This window comes from Mugil cephalus, chromosome 1 (assembly GCF_022458985.1).
Source record: "Mugil cephalus isolate CIBA_MC_2020 chromosome 1, CIBA_Mcephalus_1.1, whole genome shotgun sequence".
Taxonomy (NCBI): Eukaryota; Metazoa; Chordata; class Actinopteri; order Mugiliformes; family Mugilidae; genus Mugil; species Mugil cephalus.
This window is the reverse complement of record NC_061770.1, coordinates 532366-559513: the sequence shown is the minus strand read 5'-3', so window position 1 is coordinate 559513 and position 27148 is coordinate 532366. Positions and strand designations below refer to the sequence as shown.

General features: G+C 38.3%; 1 protein-coding gene across 2 annotated transcripts in view; it reads left to right on the top strand.

Annotated features, from left to right (window-relative positions):
- LOC125013276 (plexin-A1-like) overlaps positions 1 to 27148 on the top strand; it is a 286335-nt gene that overhangs the window by 153305 nt on the left and 105882 nt on the right. For both annotated transcript variants that reach the window (XM_047593791.1, XM_047593782.1), the window contains exons 9-10: positions 3145 to 3259; positions 25624 to 25824. In XM_047593791.1, the coding sequence (XP_047449747.1) occupies positions 3145 to 3259; positions 25624 to 25824 (316 nt within the window). The remainder of the gene's footprint in view (positions 1 to 3144; positions 3260 to 25623; positions 25825 to 27148) is intronic.

Genomic DNA, 27148 nt, shown 5'->3' with positions numbered 1-27148 from the left:
TTTTATATGTGCTTGTGCGAGACCATTGCTTGCGTATCAACAGCTTTGTTTCATCGATCCGTCCTCGCTAGAACAAAAGCTTGGAGAAAGGCATTTGACCCAGCTCTGTTGCTTGGCCTTGTTAAATAGCAGGAGATTTTATTGACTACACTGCAGCAGTGCAGCCACTTACCCAAGCCAGTTCTCTAGGCATTGACAGTTCTACATAGGACAAGTCTCCACTGCTCAGGTGACCCAGAGGATTGGTTCGATGTTGACATGGGTGACAGCTAGTGCGTGTAGGTTTGCTTCCGCCCTGCAAGTGTGTTTTCTTCTAGTCAGTACGCATACACATGCTTGTGAATGTGCACACACACACGAGAAATCAATAAACCCCAGGGTTAATAGTGAGGAGGAACTGGCTCACTAGCTCTGCTAACAAACATCAGACTGGCATAACCTCAATCCACCCGTCTCCCCATGGAAATCCACTGACATTGATTATATCGTTTATCCCTGGCTATATGAAGCCTCCGCCATCACTCTGTCAGTCCAGTTCAGGCGATTTAGGATTTAACCCTAGAAAATCTGAATAAACCAAGGACAAGAAGAGCAAGGATAAAATGAAATTCAGTTCAGTTCAGTTCTTTTTAAAGTCTCTCCGGCAGAAGGGTGGCATTGTGAGATGAGTGATTGTCCTTCAGTTTTGACCAGCTTTTAAAGCCCTGTTGTGGCTTATTACTGTGTTGTTTTGATTTGCACTAAAAATGTCAGAGATCAGACGTGAGTCAAATAATGTAGGTGGTTTTATGTTTGTTTATTTATTATTTTGTTCTTCTCCAAGGAATATCCTACCCGATATCCTAACTTAAACAGGAGAACATTTGGGATTATAGATGGAATTTGTGTTCTTAAACTAATGTGAAATATTTTGTCACACTTTGCCTATGTGTCCTTGTAAAATGTAGTCTGTATGACTAGCTTTTGCCCCAACATCCACAATGCTGAGTTTTACACATTTCCCCTTTTGGCCAATTGTAAAGCCTTCGGGTTTCATATTAAGTCATATTATATCATATATTTACATACATTAACATTTACATCAGACTTCTCATATTTACAAAATAAAAAGTTAGACAGCTTTTGCATTTTTTACAACATTCTCTTGCATTACTTCTTTGTGGTAGCCATGACAGACTTGTTTTTGTCTGGTAATCCATGTTTAAATGCGTATATTTTATTTGCTTCCTCAACTCTGAAGGAATAATAAAAACAAATGTTACATAAAAACAGGCTTATCTTGGTCTGCCAGCTTAGGTTACTGTAAGCCTCCGAGCATGGAGAATAAAATGGGAGTAGTGGATCGCAAAGGATTTTTTCCTGGTCTCTCTCTGCTGTTTTAGGCATCTGTCTCGGCGTTGCTGTCAGATGAAATAAAGTCTTAATGCGCAAGACCATAGCTGCCTTGTCATTTGTACGTATTTTTTGGAGACTTGACAATAAACATTTGATGCCGTATGACTGTGAAGATGACTGAATGTGTCCACTCAGGTATTTTAGTTGGTTACTGTTCTCCCTGAGCACAAAGTACCTTAGCTATGAAGAATTCATTGTTTTAAAGTCGACATCAGATCAAAAAATTCCCAATCATTGTGTTAAACGGTATTACCTATTACCAGGTCAAAAACAACCTGTCTCACAGCTGGCCATTGTGGTACTTCCTCCTGATAATGACTTTGAATGTTTGAATAAGACATTTCTGACGTCTGGCGAATGCTACTTGGAGGTGCTGTTCACTAGCCTGCCAGGTAGCTAACTTGAGGATGAAATGATCGTGATGTTTGCTTAGAACAATTTATTGACAGCAGTCACAATAGGCAGATTTTTTTCCGACAAATGAACACTAATGAACGCCACTTTGCTCTTCTTTGTCCTGAGACTGTGATTTGGTGGAAAGATGCCTGTGAGCCTTTACAAATGAGTACAGACCAGTTTATATGCCCGGACTGCTTCATTGTCCATATGTATCCGATGCTTGAAATGAAATGGGGCTTCACTCGTGTTGTTGCTACCTGGGTACAGGGGAAGGAGGGGGTGGTCTGAAGTTGTGTAGGGACACGGCTCAGGGGAGGGTCTTATCTTCAAAATAAATGATCTACGTCATATATGGCCCAAATGTAAAATGGCTTGCTGAATGACACATTTTCACTCTGACTACTCAAAATAAACTGACTGGATAGTTTTTTTTTATCAGCTTTTTTCTGAGCTTGTAAACATGCCACATACCTTACTGAATGTAGAAAAAGCTCCAAAAGTGACAACTGCGTATTTTGTCCCATTTTTTGATTGTTTTTACCATGAGAGCTACAATTTAGGTATATTTAGAACAATGTGTTTTTTAATATTTTTCCCCAATGATGAAATTAATTTCTAATTGAATCAAATGCACTGCACATGCTTCAAGGATATCAAGCCTATGGTTTTCAGGAAATGTAGAACCAAAACTGCTGCACATGTAATGAAATAATATGGTCACCATGTTATTTGTGGCAGTGTAGGTTATGACTGACCATTGCCTGTTATTATGCCTGTTTTTGGAAATAATTCTTTCTAAAATGTTCCTAAAATGACCTCTGCCATCTACTTTGAGCACGGTATGGAATTGCTTACTGTATATGTAGAGATTTTTTGTGGAAACATTAAGCCACAATGCTTCACCAAACAAACCAACAAAAAAAAGGAGTTAGAAAGGAAGTTGGTGGCGGCTGTGTGGATCAAAAGGTAGAGCGGGTTGTATACGAACCGAAGGGTTAGCGGTTAGTGGCTAGCGGTCCAATCCCTGGAATATACCATATGCTGAAGTGTCCTTGAGCATGACACTGAACCCCCACTTGCTCCAAGTGACACTGGCAGTGGTGTGTGAATGCATGTGTGCTTGCATGTCAGTGACTGTAAAAAGGAGTGTAAAAGTGCCAATAGGTGGAAAAGCACTATATAATACCAATTATATAGCGCTACCAATAGGTAGAAAAGCGCCATATAAAAGCAAGACCTTTACAAATAGACACACAAGGACATACAGGAAGATGCTTAGTGTTAAAAGTGAATGTTGTTGATTATATTGCAGGTTTAAAAAATGTCTCTTCACATTCTTACTTGCTCTAGGTGCCTGTCGTGCGTAAATGGAAACTTTCCCTGTCACTGGTGCAAATATCGTCACATGTGCACGCAGGATGCCAGCGACTGCTCCTTCCAGGAGGGACGAGTCAATACCTCAGAGGTGAGGGTTTGAGCGTGCACAAACAGATATACACAGACATACAGTGCACACACACACACACACACACACATACATACTCACAAACACACACATATACAAAAACACACACACTGATGAACACATGTAGTTAAACATGCTCTCACAAAGTTACTCACACATTCAGGGACATACAATGCATGAACATGAATACATGTATGAGTACTATATTAATACACATACATACAGCAGCATTGTAATGCGAAGGGTGCGAGTGGCACCAGCACACAATCTAAGTGTGTATGTGTGAGTGTATGACTGAATACTGCCACATTTGGCCCAGCAGCAGATGTTGTACTCTAAAAGGCACTGGATTTATTCACTTATAAACAAGTCGGGGTGAATGAGTATGCAAATGGGGGTGTGTGCTACCCTCCCAAATGTTATATTTGCATGAAAACCTTTATTCATCCATGAGCTGACATGCTTTCACAATCCTTCTGTCTTTGTCAAACTTTGTAACTCTCACCGGCTCTGGCACAAACACGAAAATGCATACGCCCTAAACACAAGCGTCATCAGAAATTATGTTTACTCTAACTTTGAGATGAAGTGCATGCAATGCAATGGATATTTTCTCATCCTTTTGCTGTCATTCTGTAACTCTTTCTTGTCACCTTTCCTTTTCATCTTCATTTCCCCCTTTCACTTCTCTCCTATTTATTCTCATTCCCACACATGTTCAGGTAGGTTTGTATGTTTTGGTGTGTGCGTCACTGTCTTTACCTTGTAATATGTAGAATTTCTGAGAGATGGGTGCATGTATGTATTAGCATTAGGGGTTGCAATTTGAGGAATTTTATGTGTGAATACTGTATTTGTATATGGGTGGACGAGTGGCAAGTGGGAGATGGGTGTGATAATACTTGACTCTACACACCCTGTCATCACGTTACGCCCTTCTGTAAACACATCATGCTGACATACAGCCTTGTCTTGTCTAGTGAGCCACACCAATCCAGCTTTCATTTTTTATTCTGTCTTTGTTTTTCTTCTTCTGATACGGCCCTGTATTTTTGGTGCAAGCGTTGCCATGGCTACCAAGACACTTGAAATTTGATAGACACATGCATACACTCACACATTGCACCAACTCAACCTTACATAGATTATTGTTATTAACACTGCAGACAGTTAAGAGACAGCTTTAGAGTTTTGTGACGGGTGTGTTTGTTTTGGTGTACCCTCACGTCATTGAAGAGGTAACATTTTGAGGCGATGCATATGCTCACATAGGATGACAATTGCAGTTTTGTCGTCACACATTTATCTCTTCTAGCCGTGGTTTTGTTCCAATTTGCCAGTTCGTAGCCCCTGCTGAAAGCAATATTGCCCATCACCGCTGCCTGGAAAAGTTTTCCCCTGTGTCATTAGCAGTCAGTTGCCAAAGTGATTGAATTCACACTACACTGGTTATATTCCCAAAGGCATTTGTCATATTTCTTGAGGCTGACTTTGCTTCTTATCCGTTTCATAGCATTTGTGAATCTGCAGCGAAGATAAATTACATAGACTGTTCCACATGCATGTAAACAGAACCACTAACATGTAATTTTTGCCCTTCTTAAAGTAAGTAAATTCTCTACTGGCACTTCCTGGATTTGTAAATATGTATAAATCAGCTGTGTTGTGACAGCTGAGAGGCACATTAGGGGCGACCAGGCAGAAAATTGCCAGAGTAGGCGAAACTTGAGAAGGCCATCAACGGAAATGCATATAAACACAAACAATGAGAGAAACAAACACCAGTACAAACAGACACAGAGACAAACAAGTTTGCTCCGCTCCGATGAATTCTAGCATTGGGCTGGTAGAGCCAACTGGGCCCTGAGGTTAGTTCAAATGACTTAATTTAGATTCAATGAAATAGGAAAAATAAAACTTTATTAAAACAAACGGGAAAAAGTAATAGAAAAGCAGGTTTGGATGCATTTATTTTGCTGTCTACAAGTTTCCCTGCTTATTCATTGATTGATTGGAATTCGCCTGCTTGGTAATTAAATCATTGATTCATTTTGCATGTGGTATCATTTCACTCAGGATATTTAATGTCCCACAAATAAAATTAGTGGAGCATATGACTGACAGCAGAGATGTAAAATAGCTGCCATATAACATCCCCCTGATGGTAGCATTGACAATGACTTGTATGTGTGTGTATGTCAACAGTTGTTTTTTATTGGACGTTACAGGCTGTGGTTGCTAAGGTAACACTTTTCTGTGTTTCTAGAGTGAAACAGGCAGGAGGTAAAAATATTGCTAATGCAGCGAAAGAGGCGACTCTGTTTACTGAACAACAAAGGAGAGATTAATAGGAGAATTGCTCTGTATGGGTTCACTTGACGTTCCAAGCTGTTTCACATACAGCATGGTAAATCTTTGTGGTAGAGATTAAAGTTATGGACAGTGCTTCCTTGCTGTTCATGTTTAGGGAATTCTGTGTTTGTGCCGTGTCAATCAGCTTCACCAATCATGTGGGTATGCCTCTTTATTCGATGACATGATGGTATAATTTCAAGTTATACAGAATGTCTTTGGAGGTTCTCAGTCATCCAGGTCATGGTAACCCCAAAGGCATTGAATAAAGGCAGCTGGATTTGTAGAAGCTGCCTTTATTCAACGCCTTTTGGATATATAGTTATATGTTATACAGTTCGTGCTTTCCAACCATGTTGCAAGTCAAAAGGATACATCGAATGTTGACGACTTGCTAGAGTTGAGTTTTCTCCTTTGTGATTGTTTATTATAAACTTTTACTCTGGTCTTATTGGATCACAATCATCTTACCAGCACCAGTTAATGCCATTAGGATTTTCAAGTGGTGCAAAGTCTGTTCGCTTTGACTGTTGAGGTGTGGACAAGTCTTAGGCCTGATTTAGGCCCAATGTATTCATTAAGACACTGCCTGAGTGAAGTCATCCCACTCTGTCAGAAGGAGTGCTCATTATGTTCTGCATCAGCCACTATAAATCAGTTTACACCCACCAACAGTCTTTCTTTCTTTCTTTCTTTCTTTCTTTCTTTCTTTCTTTCTTTCTTTCTTTCTTTCTTTCTTTCTTTCTTTCATGTAGTTCCTTAATAATCACATTCAATATTTGTCTTTTGTTTTCTCCCCTCCCCATTTCCCTTTTCAGTCCCAGTTCTCCTGTTTCATCGTTTATCATCTCTGTCTTCTCCACTCTCTCCTCCTCCTCCGAGAAGCCTGACCTTCTTACACAGTTGTAACATACAGTAGTACGTCAGTGATGCATTGCTACTCCACCGGGGGGTGAACCACTGGCTTTGTAGCCTAGCCTCATTGATAATCATTAGCAGTGTCTTTTAACTTCCAGTTGTACAGCAAGTAAGCGTATAGATACATGGATCAGTGTTGTGCTGCTAATTAGAGGATGCGTCACTATGATGAGTTATCTGGTCAGATGGTCACATGATTTTGTAAACTCACCATACTGCGGCTGCTGCTACACATATACTGTAACTGTAAGGCATGTGCATATTTTCACAGCACCACTGCTTGAAGAAAGTCTTACATCTCAGCAGCCATCTTCATAACAGTTTTCCTCTCTGATCTCTTGCCTATTGAGCTTTTTCCTCTTGTTCACCCGCTCCCTCATTACCTCGACAAGTCAATTAGCAGGAGCCAGACACCTTCTTTTTTGTCTTTCAGCTAAGGGTGTCAGAGTTACAGCTGTCTTTTCATTGTCTCTGGTTGCTGGAACTCAAGCAACAGCTCTGTGTTGCCCAGCTTGGAGGCTCTGATGATGGTGCTGGCACAGAGCAAGCTTTTCTTCTCCCTCTGGGTCTCCCTGGCTCAGAGAGCTGCTTGCCACTGATAAACTCAACTGTGTGTGTCGTAAAGATGGTGTGTGTGTGTGTGTCTGTGTGTGTTCGCATGCACACATACACATACACGTGTGTTAATTATTCAAAGTGTATTAAAGCTTAAAGATGCATCTCCAGATGCCTCTCTGATCGTTGGCGTGTTTAATGGAGAGAGACAGATGAGATGAGAAGTGAAAGGTGGAGCATCCACGATGAAACATAAGGGGAGGAGGGTGGCAGTGGCCTAGTTGTTAGAGAAGAAGCAAGCATGCTAAACCAACCAAGAGACACATTTCTGATATTATGCCCACACTTTCTACATGAATAAATAAAATAGGACAACACTGAAGGTATGTTTCTTTTTTACAAGCCACTAATAGTATTCTCAAATATTTATCTTTGTTCCTTCACTCCAGTTTCTCTAGATCAACCAAATATAACAATTTGAAACATAGTTATTGTTGATGAAAACACAGTTTTTTTTTTATGTATTTGTAACCAAAATGGGGTCACAGCAGGGCAACTCCAGAATATATGGTAATGATTTGCCCTAATGGTCCTGGTTCTCTAGACCAAATTTATCCTTGAGCTCCTGGAAACTCCTAACCATACTTTTACTTGAATAGTATGTTGTAAGCCCTAAAGGGGTCCATTCCTTGAATCTGTGGTCGTGTTGACTTGGTGTAAATTGTGGGTCGTATGCAAACCATTTCATGATTTCAAATGTCTTTTTTAAACTGGGCTGTTTTAATAAATCGCTCCAATAGCTCTGTAGTGGATTCGTGATCAGTGGATTATCTTGATTTGTAAGGTGTTTTCGTAGTACTGCAGAGTTTGGAATTCCTTTTCCCATTGTCTGTTCAATATTTTTCTATCTGGCCTTGTAGCTAGGAGTACACCAGCCTATTAAAGGCTGGTGTACTCCTATTAAGTTTGTCTTGTAACAGTCTTTTAGTATAGAAAGTGCTAATGCTCCTTTTTCTTTTGACAGCTAGAGTATCTTGTACCATACCCTGGGTTTTTTGCCAGCCCATGTGTATCTGGGAATTAACTTGTCCCATTCTTGGAATTGTTTTTCTAGTGCCTCTAAGAATAATGACTGAAAAAGGTATAAAGCCCCCGGCAAGATGTTCATCTTGATAGATTTAACACGTGAACTGAGGCTTAGGTATGGTATCAAGCTCTTTCTATAAATATCCTCCTTCATTTCGTTATTTATAATTGATTTCTGCTATTCTTGACAGATACTTAGGAATATGAATTCCTAAATATTTTATAGATTTTTCATCCCAATTTAGTTGGTATTCCTGACAGAGATTGGTAGGAGGATTATAATCAAAACTGATCAATCAAAAATGATCTGTGTTTTTTAACATTTAATTTGTAGCCTGAAAAAGAGCCATATTCATTAAAACATGTCATCAGTGTTGGTAAGGATTGTCATGGATTGCTTAGATATATTAATACATCATCTGCAAATAGCCACAATTTCTGATCGTCTTGCTTTGTTTTGTCTAATTCCTTGAGCCAAGGGCTCTATTAAAATAGCAAAGAGAAGAGGACTCGGTGGACATCCTTGTCTTGTTGATTGTTCAGGTATAAATATGAGTTCTCCATTAATCTTCAGACGTGCTGACGGGCTTTTGTATAGTGCTTCTATTATTTGTATTATTGTCTTGTCAAAGCCAAATTTTTCCATTACCTTAAATAGGAAGGTCCATCTCGCCGAATCAAAGGCTTTTTCCGCATCCAAACTCACTATCATAGCCTGGAGATTGTTTTGGGTGATATGTCTGGTAATCTGTAGTGTACGTCTTATATTGTCTTGGGTTTGTCTATTTTGGATGAACCCTGTTTGATCCAGATGTATGATCTGTGGCAGAATCTTGTCAAATCTTTTGGCAAGGATATAAGTGAACATCTTATAATCTAGGTTTAGTGCGCTGATTGGCCTGTAATAAGTGCATTTTGATTAATCCTTTCCTGGTTTATGAATTACTGATATTATTGCTTCCCTCCAGGAAATAGGAATCTCTTTTGTCTGCAAAACTCAATTAAATGTCTTGACTAAAATATGTATCAAAACATCTCGTATTTAGTTATTTTCAGTCTTGTAATAGCAGCTTTGACTTCTGTTGTTATCACTGACTTTAATGTATCGTTTTGAGTTGAGAACTGGCAGATTCGTTGATCTCAAAAAATCGTCCGTTTTGCTGTCACTATCTACCCGTGGTTGAGTGTATAAATTTTTGTAGAAGAAACATCTTTTAATATCATTAATATTATGATGTGTTTGTTTAGTTGCAGGGTCCTATGGAATAAACTGTACTATCCGCCTGTTGTTTTCGCAATTTAAAAGCAAGGAGTCGAGCGTGTTTACTGCCTCCGTCATACTATTTTTGCCTGGTGTACATTAATTTTTTCTGAATTTCCTGTATTTTTTTTTCCGTTTTCATCTCTATTTTTTTTTTTAAATAGAGATAGAATATTTTATTTGAATTTAATGAATTTTTATGTTGTTGTTCTAGTATTTTTAGTTCGTTTGGGAGTTTTTCCAGTTTTTCCTTCCTGCATTATCTTAAGCAAGGATGTCATAGCAATTAATTTGCCTCTCATTACAGCCTTGCATGTGTCCCTGAGCACTGATAGTGACACTTCACTGTTATCATTGAATTTGAAATATTCCTTTAAGTGTTCAGCTGTGTCTTTATTTAGGATACTGGAATTCAGTTTCCAGACTGTTTCTTTGCATCTACTTCTTACATTTACTGATATGTAGACTGGGCAGTGGTCTGATACATCCATGCATCCTATGAGATATTTTTCTATCCAATGCATGTCCTTCTTAAACATTATTAAATAGTCAACTCCTGAGTATGTCAAGTGTGAGGAGAAGTAAGTATAATCCTTAATGGTTGGGTTATATCTCTCCATACATCAACTATGGCCAATTCTGCCATTAAGGTGCATGTTTTTTTAGCAATATTCTTGGACAGGCGAATTCTTGTGCCTAAGGATTACATGTATGGGTTAAAGGTTATGTTGAAGTCTCCTCCGTAAATCGTTATTCCCTCAGATTTCGATACTATTTTACCAAATATTTGTTGGTAGAATTCCCACTCTGACCCTGGTGGTGTGTATACATTATACAGAGTCATTAAAACACTATCAATATTGCCCTTAATCAAAATGAATGCACCTTCCTTGTTTGTTATTAGTGTTACATGTTCATAAACAATCTTCCCTGAGATCAGAATAGCCACTTCTCTGTTATGCTTTGATCAGTTAGAGGAAGAACATACATGCTTGAAACCTTTCCCGGTTCCCTGTAGGAACGATATATATGTTTTCTCTCTCTGTAATTTAGTTAGAATTTTGTTCCTCTTAGTCGGTTTAAGAATCCCGTTAACATTCAGGGAAATTATATGGTAGTTTCAAGAATTATCATTGCAGGTGTATTCAGGTCTTCAGAACAGAAACAAAAGGGATAGAACAATTTCCCAACAGAAATGCAAACAAGAACAGTCTCTTCCATGGATAGGGAAAACCTTACTCCCTTCACCTCCCTGTCGGTGGGTGGGGTGTTGTTCCTTCCCTGAAGGACAGGGCCCCTCTAAGGGGCGGAGTGATCTCTCCCGTTCCTCCTAGACATGTCCAACATTAATCTAAAAGTAGTCCATGTAGGTCTGGAGAAGGGTATATTCTAGAAGGGTCTTTGAGAATAAGAAAAAAAAAGGGAGAAAGGAAAATGCCAACTCCATGTCTTGAATAAAGAGAATGTGACATTACCTTTGTCCTTATGAAAATCAGAACTAAAAAAATTCTCTTTCTCGTGCAGTGTCTTTGTGTGTCGTTCATACCAATCATCTCATTTGCATCACCCTCTAGCCCAATAACTTCCATCCTAGATGGTCACTTATTTGTGTCTTCAGCCAGTGTCGTCATTTCAGTTTTGGACAAGGTATGGTAAGAATCACCTCCTCCTGTGGGGTCCGGCCATTGAGCAGCGTAAATTTAAATGCAGCAATCTGTTGTGATTTGAGAGCAAAATCAAGAAGCTTTAGACAATCAGTTATCACTATGAACACTATGGATTGGATTATACTCACAATACTGCACACAGGTTCACAGTAGTTTTCTTTTCCAACAACAAAAGAATGAACCAAAATATCCACGCGATTTCCATTCCAACACAACTCAGAGTCAAAGGCATCACTGAACATCAGTTTAAGGATTACAATTTTTCTGCTAAATGATCCACACCTAACATATTTATGGCCAATTCACCAGCATTAGAGCATCAACAACACAGTAAGTAGCCCCAGTGTCCTGCTTTCACAGCACTATGATTTCCCCACATAGGCTACTGTACATGATGCTGTTTTTTTTTTTTTAAGAATGTGCAATTGAACTTTCCACAAAGATTTTTAACAAGTATTTTCTTGTTGAAATCCATCTGTGAATAATCTCTGAAGACAAATGAATAAGTGTTTGTTACTTGAAGTATATCCACTTCATAAAAGGTGTATCCTGTCCTAATTGCCATTTCTTTAAACAAATTATTCCATTCATTCCAACATGGGTTCATGTTTCTGTAGTCACAATAAAGTCAATATCTGGAAATAAATTAAAATTTTCACTAAAATTGAGCTAAAGGAGTGATATGTTAGACAGGGGTTTGGGGCGGGTTTGACTGGCTAGAAGTTATTGTGATATCTGGGAAGATGAACAGGATACACAGTTGTCACTAGTCATTAGCGTGTTCTTAACAGGCTGACTGCAACAGATTCACAATGTTTCTCAATCTGTCATTTCATTGTGCGTTTTTCTGAAATATGACTAATGTTCAAGCCTGTTTAAGTCATGTATGACTTTATAAGTCACAAAGGTTTTAGTAGCTCCACATGCACGTCTCTCGTCTGCAGCACAGTTTGATGAGGCAGTGGCGTGCACGCCGCATGTGGGTCAAAGACGGGTCAATTCTGGTGTCCAAGGCATATTTATAATAGTAAAAATCAATAACATTTTAAAAAGTAGCAACACTAAGCTCATTTACATTTTTATTCAAGAAATACTTTTGTCCCCATTTTTTGGATTCTCAAATGTCCTTCCTGTGTATCACACATAAAGTGGCTATATGAACATAATTGGATTTGGACAGCCATGTTACAGGGTATTGTATCAGCCAACAGATTCTGAAGGACCCCCAAAAGAGATAACAATGTCAGTAAATCACTCTTAAAATGTTGATATTTTGACCTTTTCGCTCAGTGGTACGTGATGTACCACCATGATGTGTCTTTCTGGATAACGCTAATAACACATTTATAATGTTTTAAATTTTAAAATGACATATTTCATGTGAAATATGACATTGATGTGTTGAAGATTAAGCTAATGTTTTACACAGTAGACCCAGTTAGTGCCCGATTATAAAGGAAAAATAGTTGTTTTGTCCTTCCTGGGTAACGATATGTCCTTCTTGGATAACAAAGGTATTCTGTTACCCAGGGTATGTCCTCTGTTAGAGAGACTGGACATGTTAATCAATTCAGTAGCTGTAGGTTTTTAGACATTGATTTGATGTTGTACTGTTGTTCTTTTATTATTATTAATTATAGCAGCTGATTTTTTTTTTTTTTTTTTTTTCACTTTTAAAATCCTCATACGTCTTTGACCCATGTACATGTGAGAGCCATGGATGTCTGGAGAGAGGGTGCAGCGCGCTGAGCGCAGGACAGCCCCGCCCCTCAGTGAGAGACAAAGGAGCAGCAGAGAACGGAGAAGAGCGGCAACTGTGTTCAGTGTGGAAGGGCCGTCACCATCACAAACCGGTCAGAGAATTAGAACAGGACTGAGTACGTCCTGGTACGTCGTAAAAAGTCTCGGTACACCAGGGGTTAAAATCTAGAAGTGCCAGTAGCATACTCCGTTCCATACATTTTCTATCAAAGTCAAGGTATGGTAAGTGCCATACCTTCCATACCCGAACGACGCCACTGTCTTCAGCGCTGTCAATCTTTCCGGAACTCCTGTAATTTCTCCCTCGCTTTTGTGGCCCTTTGATTACTGTTGTCTTGTGATGCTACGTGTTGCCATGGAAACGCGCTCCGTATACGTTCCTCCGTGTTCATGTCCGATGCCTCTCTCGGGGTTTCCACTTCTATCCCTTGAGCCCCCAGGGCGACTGCAGCTTCCCGGGCACTCTGGTAGAAGGTGAGGGTGAGGTAGCATGGTCTTGTCCCCATTTTCGTTCTTTGCGACTTTTTGCTTTTTGTCTTTTTGTTTGTCTTCACTCCTTTCATGGTGTCAAAACACAGCCTCTGAAGTAGTAATATCTCGAGTATTATTTAGTTTTGCAATCGACTGGCCTGGAGTTACTGTCTACTGCTGCATTCCACTATGCAGTCACCAGAAGTCCTTTTACATTCCTTTTTTAGTATGTGACACAAGGTTACCTGTGAGGTAGCAAAAAAGGTAGAAAGTTGCTTTGATTAAAGAGGATGCAGGTAGTACAATCAGCTTTTCACCTCAAGTTAAAATAAATAAATAAGTTGACATGAAGCTATGGTTGCTTATGTTCATATTTAAGTGTCAGAATTTCAGTTCATAGCAGCATGAGGTCTTTATGTGTACCACTTCACCCATCTCGCTCCTTATCCCCTATGGTAAAGGGGTGTGAAGAGTGGGTGGACACTCAAAAAGGCTTCCAACACAGTTCAAAGCGTCTTTTACTGAACAGAGGAGCTCCTGGTGTGGTGCAATGGGGTGCCTGCCCTGCTTCTACCTGAGACTATGATGGAGGAGCTCTGTTCATTTGAACAAAATAGATGAAAAGTGTTCTTGTTAAAATAAAGCACATGGGATGAATTACAATTCTGAAATAAAAGATGAAACAGGTCTCGCAAAGAAGTGTGATCCCTTTCATGAGTTTTCTGGGCCCAGTGAATTTGCATGCTAGATAATGCCACTATCTTTTGTTGTGAAGTTTAATGTTAATGTTAATGTTTAATGCTTAAACTTTTCCAACCTAGGACCTCTGGGATCAAGGAACTCTGTTTTCCCAAGACTATGAAGAAAATATATATATTCTTGACAGGAAAGTTGCTGAATTTATCACTGGCTTTTATACTGACCTTGAAGGGTTGGCTAATTCCTAGATAGGTCATGGAGATCTCTTTTTATTCACTGGGTCATAGTCTAAAATGGGTTGGGAGTCTGTTTTTGGTTTGTTCCCACATGACAAGGAGCACTTGTCATTTTCTGCTCATATGTTGTAACAAAATTCATCAATTTCTGAGAGAAGATGAGAGCGCAGTGTTGTACTCTGGGTGGATATTCTGAATAGGTTCTTGTTATCTGTCACGTGTCCACTATGTCACCCTTAGAAGTATGTACACACGCACATGCGCGCACACACACACACACGCACACACTCAAACAGATTATGTATTTTTAGGGTTCCCTATTGATCCACTAGCTGATGCTTATTATCTACATCCTCCTCGTGGACCATCCAGAGCAGATAGCATCCAAATAGGCACATAATCACTTTGTCATCACAGATGCACACAGGGCCCTGCCATTCTAATGGGTAAATATGATGAAGAGCTTGCCATTCAATGATGGTCTCAATTAACTCTTTTCTACAGCTTGTTTGTGTGACTTTTTTTCCCCCTCATTTGGATGCTGGTTGTTTTTTCATTTGTTTGCTTTTCAAGCCCCTGCCTTTTGCACTATAAATTATTTTCCTGAGTTGTCCATTTCAGTGATTTGTGAAATTCTTCACAAAGAGAAGAGAGAGAAGAGTGTTGAAAATATAAGCACACCAGATGGTGAGCAATGTAGTCAGTGACTTCTTTAAAGTAACAAATGAAACGGGTCAAGGATGGTCAGAGCAGTTGTGTGACATTTATATCAAATGACAAGAGGATCAACTGGATTTGCTGTTTTGTTCTGTTTGACTTAGGACTGAGACTGAGGAAACCCAGAACAGACACAGAGAATTGTGAAACTGTGAGATAGAAAGATCCCAGCCACCCGGCAAGTTAGAACCCAGAATGTTTATGCTGATTAAAATCACTAGTAAGGTTTGCTAGCATTCACAAAGACCACAACATTGATTAAAATATATGTTGTTCAGTATGTGCAGAAACAGCTTGAGAATGCATTGAAAAGCACGGCCATTAGCATCTGTTTTTGAGTTTATTTTCTTCTTGTCGTAGTATTGTCGTAGTATATGTGTTGAAATATTCTGTTCAAATCTGTAACAGGAGACTATTTTCTAATTAGTAATAATCGTAATCATGATAATAAAAACAATAATAATGAAAAAAAAAATTTAATTCAGAAATATCTCCCAAAAAAGAGGAAAAATAATGTTAATATTGAATTTTCACCAGAGGTCTAGGAACACAACTTAAGCTCCTCAAATTTCTGAGGATATTATAGATAATGAAATTACAATTTTGCTGCATTCATTTGTCTTAATTCCAAAATTCCTATTTAGGATGAGAACAAACACACTACTTATTTTTTCTTGAATTAACTGAAGCTTCATCAAAGACTATACTGAATATCTAATGAACATGAAGGAGTTCAACAGGGCTGATAGAAAAGTAAGAGTGTTGCACCAACTCACATCCCCTTAAACCAGATCATCTCTGTGTTGTACACATTTGACATTATTATTCTGGAGCAACATGGCCCACAACAAAACGGTAGTGTGGCTAATGTTTATGTCTCGCCTTCATTTGATGTCTCTAGTTGGGTTTTTACTTGTAAGTATAGCATTCATTACAAGCAGCCTGCAGGGAGGGTGTCTCCCTTCAAGATGTTGTGGGGTTAATGAAGTCAGACACTGGTAAATAATTTTAAATGAAGAGAAGTAATAAAGATGATTAGAAGAGGTTTCTCAATCGGAGAAAGACCCGTGTAGATACAGCCACATTGTAACAATATTGTCAATGTTATTCATTTCTCCTGTCAGTGGTTTTTAAAGTAGTGGTTGAATGGTGTATATTAGTGTCTAAAACTGAGGCATTACTTAACAGATTTCACATCCCTCTCTCCCTCCTGAGACATGCGGTCATCATATCAGGTTCTTTCTTTCTTTCTTTCTTTCTTTCTTTCTTTCTTTCTTTCTTTCTTTCTTTCTTTCTTTCTTTCTTTCTTTCTTCTCTGTGTGTGTGTGCATGTGTGTGAGAGTACTGGTCAATGGGTCTCGCCCCCTCCTTTCTGAAACGGTTCATTGGAGTGTAACTCTAATCCATTGGGACCTTCTACACTATGGTTTCATGGAACAAATGTGGTCGGAAAAAAATCGTGATTGATCATGACTGATCGTGTTTGGCGATCACTTAAACGTTTGGTGAAATCAAATCGAAGAAAAACACCAGTACTCTGTGCTATGTTATGTTTAATAGTGAAAGTGAGAGGATTTCCACATGTATAATGTAAAGGGAGGCTTGGGGTCAGGAATTGGGACTGAACAGCTGTGCAGAAAACCACTAATCAGTGAGGTTAACTGGAAAAATAAAGGCTTCAATCTGCTAGGGAGCATAGAGATTGGACTCTGGAACAATGGAAGAAGGTCATGTGGTCTGATGAGTCCAGGCTGACCCTGTTCCAGAGTGATGGGACATCAGGGTAAGAAGAGAGGCAGATGAAGTGATTCACCCATCACGCCTAGTGTTTACTGTACAAGCCTGTGGGGGCAGTGCTATGATCTGAGGTTGCTGCAGTTACTCTAGGTTCCGTAACATTATCCTCAAAGAATGAGGTCAGCTGACTACCTGAATATAATGAATGACCAGGTTATTCCGACAATGGATTATTTTTTCCCTGGTGGTAAAGATTTATTCCATGACAGTTTATTTGAGAGGCAGTGTAAATGTTGCCTGTGTTTTAAATAGATCTGTTTTGAATAACTTTTTTTTCCCAGTATGTAATATTATTTTAACAGAATATGTTTCATATTTAACAAGAAGAGCAGCATTGACAGTAACATAAAATATTTAATATTTACTGATAGCTCTTCTCTGTTTCTGGTTCAGTTTTTTTGTTTTGTTTTTATCAATTTGGACATAAAAATCAATTATAATGAATACTTCTGAAGTATGAATTTGGGGCATAACTTTAAATATCTATATGTTCACAGTTCAAATAAGGATTGGTTTTTGAACAGTGAAAAGCAGTGGGTCCCAACCCGGGGCCAAAACTTGTCTGCTTGTCTGAGCTTCCCATCCGTTTTCACCTGTTTGTCCAGTCACCAGATGTTAACCAGTATTGCGTGTGACCTTACATGTACAATATCCAGAAATTAAAGTATTCCAACACCGTGCTGGAAACTTGTGGGTTATTTTCAGGTTAGAGCAGTCTAATGAGTTCATCTACCTAAACAAATAATACAGATATAATAATATCACCACAGTGGGCTTATTTGAAGCCTCCACCTTGTAACAATAAACTGATTTTTCAATTTCATGTTATTATAAAACACAAAACATCAAAAAGTACGACTACATAAAACTTTATGTTGACTAAAAACAACAATAATGTCGAAATGTAACAAATATACAAAAAACAGCAATACAACAAACAACAATAAAACAACAATAATTACAATCTGCATTACAAATGTACGGTATGTCTTCCAATGAGCAGCAACCATATACATAGACAACACATTACAAGGCAGCAATTAAATGATCTTTTAGACGTCTTTTAAAGCATTTCACAGAGGAACAACTTTTTGATAAATAGGAAAAACCATTCCATAACTTAATACCTCTAAATCTGATTGAAAATTGACCTCTACTAGTGACAAGTTTAGGAGGATGAAGATTTGAAGATTGACGCGTTGAATACGAATGAACCTGTGAGTTTTCTTTGAAATAAGTCTTGAACTGTTTTGGAATATTTCCTTCATTTGAAATGATCTTGTAAAGAAAAACACATATTTGAAAAATGTTAATGTCATAAGTAGTTAGAATCTGAAGGTTTTGAAATAGAGGGGGAAGAAATGTGTAACTCTGATCGTGTAGCAATCCTAAAACGTTTCTGGAGGATCAAAGTTTTGTGGAGAGTAGCAAGAAATGTACTTGCCCAGACTATATTACAATATGAAAGATAGGGATAAATTAAACTATAATAAAGAGTAAGGAGACAATTTGTAGTGACAAAATGACTAATCCTCCTTAATACCAATGGATTTATTTATCTTTCTGTTAACACAATCAATCTGATCTCTCCAATTCAAACTTTCGTCAACAATAATTCCCAGGAATCTTGTGCTTGACACCTGAGGCAACTCAACAGACTCTAGTATAATTTTAGATAAATCCTTTGAGTGTGATTTTTTACCACTGAAAATAATAAAGTTTGATTTTTTTTTTTATATTCTGTGATAATTTATTTAATCTAAACCATGTGTTGCAGGCAGTTAAACCAGCATTTACATCCTTCATCAAAGTGTAGAAGTTTGAATGACAGAGAACCAAAGTTGTGTCATCTGCAAACATTATTGAAGAATATTAGTAACATTAAACAAATCATTAATATAAATAAAAAATAATAATGGTCCAAGAAAGGACCCTTGTGGAACTCTGGTTTCTAATCTGGTTTTACTAGAACAGTAACCCTTAAAACATACAAACTGTTTTCAGTTCGAAACATAATTTTTTAGCCATTTGTATGTAGTATCATGAAAACCATATTTGTACAACTTTTCTAATAAATTATGATGATTAACTGTGTCAAACGCTTTTGAGAGTCAAGAAAAATACTACAAGTGAATTATTCATTAGTCATTAGTCATTATTATCAAGAGCAGAGGTAACTTTGTCAATCAGGTGAAGCAGTGCAATATAAGTGGAGTGATTTTTCTGAAAACCATATGGGTGTTTATAAATAATTGAATTAGAGTCTAGATGAAAAAGTATCCTTTTGTATATATTTTTTTCTAATATTTTTGAAAAGCATGGCAAGATAGATATGGGTCTATAATTGCTAAAACAACATGGATCATCTGCTTTAAATAATGGAATATCTCTAGCAACTTTTAGATCTCCTGGTACAATGCCTGTTTTCAAAGACAAAGAAAATATTTGAAGAAGTGGCTGTAATATTGCCTGCTTCACCTGCCTAACAAAGAAAGCAGAGATTATTGTGACCAGTGGAAGATAGTTTTAGCTCATCAATAATGTCACTTATTTCATGGATACTAGGAGGCTTAAAAGAAGAAAAACTAGGGAAATTTCTTGAAATAAAATCCAATGGATTACCATGAAAAGCAGGAATTTTGTTAGCTAGTTCATAACCAATATTAACAAAGAAATTGTTAAATTTTGAGCAATATCATGTGGACTATTGAAAGAATTTTCACCATCCAGAAAGGCAGAAGGCACCTCCGATACAGTATTTCCTCTTTGCAACAACCTATTTCTCACTTTCCATGTGGTTTTCATATCATTTGAATAGTTTTTTAGTTTTTCACTGAAATATTTCTTTTTTGCAAATCTTATGGAGTGAGTGTATTTATTTCTATAGGATTTATAAACACTATGAGTAAGAGGAGTAGGATTTAAGACATATTTTCTGTACATTTTTTTCTTTTTCCTTACGAGTTTCACTAAATCATTTGTAAACCAGGGTTTGTTTGAGTCATGACTCTTCTTAAAGAATTTGCCAATTGGAAAACAATCATTGAAACAGCAGTTCAAAACTTTCATAAAATATTGATATGCATGATCAGCATGATTTCCCCCATGAAGTACTGGCAAGCATATCTTTAAATTTTGAGATATTTACTTTGCTCATAATTCTTTTATACATTCATTTTTTAGTATGTTTATGTCTATTAATCTTGATCAGAGAATACTGGAATATGGGGAAGTGATCTGATAACTCAGTATACAAGACAGTTGCTGAATTTTCTTTTACTCATGTAGATTTATGAATAAGAGGGAAAAAATAATTGGAATGAAGAATACTGAGGAAATCTCCAGTAAGGCTATCTAATTTACCTTTAAAGAGGTTTATATTAAAGTCTCCTAAAATATAGCAAAGTTTATCCTCATTATTTATCAGGTCAAGCAAGCAGGACAAATTTTCATTAAAGTCTTGAACAGCAGACAGGAGGGCGATATATGGCACCAATGATAACATTCCTTCCTCCAGAGACACCAGAGAGATCTATAAAGACAGATTCTACATCAGCTCCATCTGACTTCAGAGAGAAATCTCTAGTTTTAAATTCATATGTTTAATGAATAAACAGAGAAACGTGTCAATTGCAGGAATATCAAAGGGATTAAATCTCTGACTATTAAAAACAGATGTACTGTAATCCATAAACTAAGTAAAATAACAACATCAAAAAATATGTGTGGTCAAGTAGTCAAAAAATTACATACATATGAATTGATGAAAGCTAGTGAGCCAGAATCTGAGTATTGGCCTTCCTTTGTTCTGGTGGGTTATGACTAGGTGAATGAACAATAAGTTTATCGTATCTCAAGTATGCAATATTACCTCTCTCTCGAGCTGCCTTCATTTCTGGGAGAAGTTCTTTTCTCTTTTGCCGAACAGCTTCAGGGAAATCCTCATTGATGAAGATGCTGGAGCCTTTCAGATTTTTTGCTTTATCCATAACAGCAAGCTTGTCCTTCAGCCGCAGAAATCTCACCACGATGGGCCGGGATTTTCCAGATGACATGGGCTTCCCAGTCCTATGTACCCAATCCAACTCTATTTTCAAATGATCCAGTTGTAGTTTTTCACTGAATAGTTTTCTCACTTTTTCTTCAGATTCGAACACCTTTTCTTTCACAGACTCTTTAATGTCAGCTACCACAATATTGTGGCGTTTTGACTAGGCGTCCAAATAAATCTGTCTTGTCTGAGATAGAGATTAAACTTTTGCAAATTGTGTCCATATCTGCTTTGGTTTCACTGCAGCGCTTGGACCAGGTATTACATGAGACTTTAAAGTCATTAAATTCCTTTTGAGTCACTTCTAGACTCACCCTGAAATCGTGAACTTGCTTGGAAAAATCATCAATCCTCTTGTTTGAAGAATCAACTATGATTTGTACACAAGTCTTGAAGCTTTTTTCCTGTTGTTCAAGCAGAGTTCTGTAGAAATCTTTTTGCTGATCCAACAATTCACGCACTTCAGCCATTGTTACATAATCCTCAGTGGTGTTGTTAGAAGCTTTGGGTGGCATGCTGTAGACTTCCGCCTTCAAAGTCTACTAGGCCCAGAGCTCAGCAGAATGTTCAAAAAACATCCAATAGATATAAGAAATATCCACAATTTTGCTGTATATATATGTATCCCTATATATTTGATGAGCTTTATCTTAGTTCGGTCAGCAGCAAAATGACCAAGTTCTACGCAGGATTCCTCAGATTTTGTTAGGATTTAAGTTCAGCCAGAGCACAAGAGTAAGTGTCTGCTGTGTTCCCAGGGAACATTTGTTTCTCTGTGAGAAAGAGATCCAGCTGCAGCTGATGCTGCATTCAAGACAACTTGGGAAAAAATTAGCTCTGAGTTGTCAATCTCAGAAATTGCTGTTTCCAAAAATAAAAATAGCTGCTGCACATATTTTAATGTTCAGTAAATGGTGACAATATAACAAACTTATTTTTTCTGCTCCGAGTTACATGAATGAATGCAATGATGTTGAAAGTGTGACATTTTAGAGTTAGAATGTAGAATTTTTAAGTTTTCATGAAGGCATCATCTAAACTGGCGTTTTTTCATTGAGATCACTGTTGTCCGAAAGATGGAGAGTAAATTTATGAAGCTAGGGGAATGTGTCCTAACTGCAAACAAAGTCTTAAAAATAATAAAATGATAATGATGATAATAATAACTAATATTACATTTTTTGGATGTAAATTTTCAACTTAGAGTTCAAATATGATCTACACTTGTTTTTGTATAAATTGAAAGTGAATTAAATGGTTAAATTGCAAATTAAATAATTCCTCAAATTAATTAAAATTTAGGCTGTAGGGGCGAGAGGGCCCCGCTTTTCTTAGATACAAATAGGGGGGCTCTGAGGAAAAAAGGTTGGGAATCACTGGTGTAGAAGCCTACAAAGGCAGCTGGCAGAAACCTTGTAGAGATTTACATTGGTATTAGGGAACTCAAACCATTTTTCCTATTTTTTTCCTAAGGGCTTACTATACCACCTTTGATCACAGTATCTGTGTATTTGGGCCTGAGGCTACTATAAAACACTCCACAGACCTCAGCACTGGCTTAATCCACAGAGCCAGAGGGTAAGATTTAGCCTTGGATTGGTGTGTGTGTGCATGCGTGTGTGTGTATTCTGGGCATATCTATATAGATGTAGATGTGTCTGTGTGTGTTTTTATGATTCATCTGGGAGTTACTTTGGATAGATATAAGGAGTGTTCTTATGTTTTTATGTTGTTGAGCTCTATCCCTGCCTTGCTCTGTTGAGAACTTGACCTTCTCGACTCTCACCACCCACTTTAATAAACGAGTGTATGGCTTCCAAGACCTTGCCTCTTCATCTCCTCCACTCCTTCCTTTGCACTTTGCTTCTCTTACCCTTTCTCATCCAGTAGTTTACTGTTACTCATCCACTGCACCAACGTTCATCACAAACTTAGAGTGAAATAAATTTAAATCGCAAAAGCAGGTTTCTGTCAGTGTTCTCATGTACTGCAAAGTATCCAGTGACCATGATTTGGGGCTGTATGACTTTCTGGAAAAGAGGATATTTGCACAGTTAAGTGTAATATTTACAATGTTCAAAAACAAGTTAACAATGAGAAAGAAAAGAAAGAAAGAAAGAGAAGAAGAACGCTACACATAGTTTGGAAAAAAAAGATCAAGTATAAGCGTCAACATGATTGAAAAGAATAGGGAGAATGGGCGAGATTAGATGAATTCCCCCAGGTAAAGAGATTGTTGTGAGTCATTGTGTAGAACTGCTCCCCTATCTGATGTAGACTCAGCTCTGACAGCTGTCACCACTCCTAATGAAACGATTCCCACAATCCTCTGCTCACAGATCTTTTGTTCACTGTCTCTCTCCTTTGTGTGTTTCCATCATGATTTTTCTTCTTCTTCGTGGGTTTGTACAATTGTCTGTCTTTGTAGCAGATATATTGGCCCTGTATGGGGGACGCCTTAGCATGTGTGTATTATGGTCCACAGACGAATGTCGTGCTGTACTTCTTATTTTAACTTTGATGCATGAGTAATAAGGAACATACCTTGTGTGTGTCTGCATTGTTGAAGCAATAGGGGCAATATGGGAAGTAGAGAGACACAGATGTGAAGTTGTCTCAGCATGTGTGTGGATGTGTGTATAGCAACCACGCAGGATTTTCTTGCAGCAGATGCTTGATTGTGGTCTTTATAACATTAATGCTGATGACTTATTCAACCACTGAAAATTGTCAGGGTTTCTAGTCACACACCATCTTTCCTCTTCCCTTGTCCCTTATTGGCTATTTTAGTCATGGTTTCCTATTTGATTGGAGAATTTCACTAAAAGCCACCTCTCATCTATGGATACTTGGACAATCTCCTTCACTGGGCTTACTGGCATTGTTTTGCACTGTTTCCTCTTGTATATTTCCTGGTTTCCTCTATTCTTTTTTCTTCTGTAAAAAAAAAATAAATTGTTATAATAATATGAAAGCTACTACGTATTGCCTAACTTGCCATAAAATGGTTCAAGACATACTGATTGTTGCATAAAGTTAAATTACCAGTTTCTGTACCAGTACAGAGTCCAAGTTTAGCATCCCCCTTGTCACCTTGCTTTCATTTCATGAATTCACAGGAACTTGAAAATGTTCACACCTGATTCAGAAACTGGGAGAAAACCCTCCCAGGTTGGTTCATTTGGATTTGTGTGAAGACAGCAGTCGCATTCAAACACACATTATCCATGGGCCGAACAGTTATTTTGTGAGTAGTTGGACTGAGTAGGTTGTTATATGCCTCCAGACCTCAGGATATACTATTGAGTTTGCCCAAGAACATTGAACGGTGTCAGTATCATTGAAACGCTAGAGTGCACACTCTGGAAATTCAGGATTTCTTGAAATCCAGATTTCCCATGTCACGTTGAGGGTGAGCCTGAGCAATGGCTCGATTGCTTTGTCTGAACATCCTTGTGAGCAAGAACCAAATCTAGGTTAACAACCTTAATATATTTTTTCTCTGCCATCCTCCTAGTTGCTCACTCTGTCTACGTAACCGCAGTTCCTTCCCTCTTCAGCTCTGGAAAACCAATTACCAAATATTTCTGTGTGACATAAAATGGATGCAAATGTTACCACTGAAAACAAATGTAAAACTCTGGTATACTTTTGGGGGTCGTCTCATTGTTGCCCCACTAGTGAACCTTTTGTTAGTTTCACTGAGACCAAAGCAGCTGAAAGTGATTACCAACCCCCTCTTCTACTGAACTAACCAGGTTAATAACCCAGAAGATGAATTGACTTGATATACTAAAACATGTCCCCTTAATTGCTTCTCCATTAGCAGTAAAAATAAACCTAAATTAAGCTTTCCCTTGAAATTGCAAAATCAACATACAGACAGAGCATGTTCCTCAGTAGAAAATAAAGTATGGAATATTAATTAATTCTTTAGCATGTATAATAATATACCATGGGCTCCAGCTGACAATTGCATATTGTCTTTTGGCTAACTTACTAGTTAAAAACTGCATAGATGTTCCAATTAGCTATAATTAAAATGCCACAAATTAACATACTACTGTTCTAGCCAAACTCTCATTGATTCAATAGCAGCAGGAAGCAGCTGAAAGGAAGTGCTGACCCCTCAGTCATCTCCCTCTCTAATCCTTTAGACTGTAACTGTTTTAAAGTACAGCATGTCAGAATTAGTACTGTCTTGGGCTCTCATTTTTTGTCTACATAGAGAGAATTAGAATATCCTTTGGTGTATTCTTTTGGGCACAAACATGCTTAATATCCATAAAGGCCACATTAATATGAGGACGCGGTTGGTTCCAAAATTAAATGCAGTATTTATGACTCACATTCAATATTCAGTGTTTCATAAACAGGAGTGTGTATTGTTAGTCTTTTGTAAGTGACATTTTAGACTAGTTGATTCAGCATGAGAACAAAGGAAACTGAAATTAATTTGGAATAGTGCACAATGTGGTTCGTTGCTCTTGGGGAGAAAAAGGAAACAATTCATAATGATGGACATATGGGTGTTCTATTATAGGTTGCCAAAATGGATTTTGTGCCACTTGTCAGTTAAAATAAATAGCTATTTGAATGCATCTTGGATTGTGCTAAATCATTATTTATTTGCTGGAGAAGATGTCATGTATTTTTTTTCTTGCTCCATCTCTCTCTCTTACCAACATGTGCAGAACATTCTGCCCTTCAGATCTCTGCCCCACTGAGATTGTCTGCTTTTTTCCCCCCACCATGCCTCAGTCTCATTTATTCTTGTTTTTCTCCATTTTAAGGAGTGTCCTCAGATCCTGCCCTCCACCCAGATCTATATTCCTGCTGGAGTTATGAGGCCGATCACCCTGCTGGTCCAGAACCTGCCCCAGCCTCAGTCTGGGCAGAGAAACTACGAGTGCATCTTTCACATCCAGGGCAACACTTACAGCGTCCCCGCGCTGAGGTTCAACAGCTCAAGCATTCAGTGTCAGAAGACCATGGTAAGAATAAAAGCACACTCATATTGCAAACGATTAGATAATACAATCCTTTATCCCACAGTGATGAAATTTGCAATGTTGCATCAGTTCATATTTTAAAGGAGTGAACACAAGAGAATAAGAAAGTAATGACATTAAAGAAATACAAAAACACAGTGCAGCTGCTGAAGGTGCTTTCCAGTGCTGTTATAGCATCATGAAGGGGGTGAGATTGGTTTTCCATCAGAGGCAGCACTCTGTTCAGTCTCTTAAGCCCCTTTCACGCCGAGCTGAGCTGGGTCGACCTGCATCAACCCGGGTTTTTATCGGCTTGGCTTGACGTGGCTTCAGTGTGAACAGGAATGCTGCGTCGACCTGGGTTTTTCGCTCTGATGTTGATGTGCCTGTTACATTCTGATTTTGTCACTCGACGGGCTGACATTGTATCATTGTAGAAGTTTCAGCTCAAAAACAAGTTTTGGTCTATTCCCATAAAGACCAATCTCTGAAGGGCAGAGATTTTTGTTCATTTTTTTCAATCAAACGATTGTTAATGGAAGCGCATAGGTGAATTGGTCCTACGTCATGTTCGGGAAATTGCATCGCTCGGGTATGCATGTGCGACTGTGTTTATATACAACTTGTATAGCGATATCCCACGTTTTCTTAACGATCATGGCATAACTCTGAATCAGTGAAGAAGAGGAGATTTGGAGGAAGATATCGGGCACAGTGATTTATTCAAATATCAGCAGCCTTTTGAAAAAGTGGGGGTTTGACCCGTCCGTTCTTCAGGTCAACAACAAACTGCAACATTATCTGCAATATACACAATGATGTATGAGGGATTAAAAAACAGGCATGGTGGGAAGTCCAGCCCGGGACTTCTGGCGATGTGAAAGAGCACCAAAGGTGAGTCAACCCGCATCTGAAAATGCCAGGTCGACCAAGTGAAAGCCGTTTGAAGCACTTTGACGAACTTGAGTGTCCATAGCTGGTAGAGCCTGCTCTAGGGCACTAGCGTGGTCAGTCCAGTCAAGTCCATGCTCCAAATGACTACATCAGACTGACAGTCCATGTCGTCTTGTGCTGTGGTCAATTGGTCAATCCAATATACAGGATGTGAGGTGGTGCTGGTCCACTCCTGTGTGCCTAAGCAATGTATGACCAACTGGAGGGTGTTTCAGTGAGATTGCAGTTTCTTTCATTAGGAGGCTTTACCATACATTGTGAGACAGACAGGCTGGCAGTAATTGACTGGTGCAGCTAAGACTTATATCTCAGGTATATGGCTAAGCTCTCTCTTCATTCCTGCACCTCATTCATACTTCCTAGCCCTCAGTCA